Consider the following 488-nt stretch of genomic DNA (forward strand, 5'->3'; position numbering starts at 1 on the left):
TCACACAGATGAAAAGTCCTATCAATGTCCTCACTGTGATTATAAATCAATACAATCTGGAGATTTGAAAAAACATATAATGGGCCATCATACTGGAGAAAAGTCCTATCAATGTCCTTACTGTGATTATAAATCATTAAGAAAGGGAGATTTGAAAAAGCATATAATGGGCCGTCACACAGATGAAAAGTCCTATCAATGTCCTCACTGTGATTATAAATCAGTAATATCTGGAGATTTGAAAAAACATATAATGGCCCATCATACTGGAGAAAAGTCACATCAATGTCCTCATTGTGATTATAAATCAGTAAGAAAGGGAGTTTTGAAAAAGCATATAATGCGCCGTCACACAGATGAAAAGTCACATCAATGTCCTTACTGTGATTATAAATCAGTAACATCTGGAAGTTTGAAAATTCATATAATGGGCCGCCATACAGGTGTGAAGTCACATCAATGTCCTCATTGTGATTATAAATCAGTAA

The 488-nt window shown here is 34.4% G+C and overlaps 1 protein-coding gene across 1 annotated transcript in view; it reads left to right on the top strand.

The window, feature by feature from the left end:
• The window catches only part of LOC136797160 (zinc finger autosomal protein-like), a gene marked incomplete at its 5' end in the record, with an annotated part of 3,843 nt that overhangs the window by 2,666 nt on the left and 689 nt on the right, over nt 1-488 (top strand). Inside the window, one exon of the mRNA XM_067052971.1 lies at nt 9-484. Coding sequence (XP_066909072.1) covers nt 9-484 — 476 coding nt within the window. The remainder of the gene's footprint in view (nt 1-8; nt 485-488) is intronic.

This window comes from Halyomorpha halys, unplaced genomic scaffold, assembly GCF_000696795.3.
Source record: "Halyomorpha halys isolate HHAL.00 unplaced genomic scaffold, Hhal_1.1 Scaffold92.1, whole genome shotgun sequence".
Taxonomy (NCBI): Eukaryota; Metazoa; Arthropoda; class Insecta; order Hemiptera; family Pentatomidae; genus Halyomorpha; species Halyomorpha halys.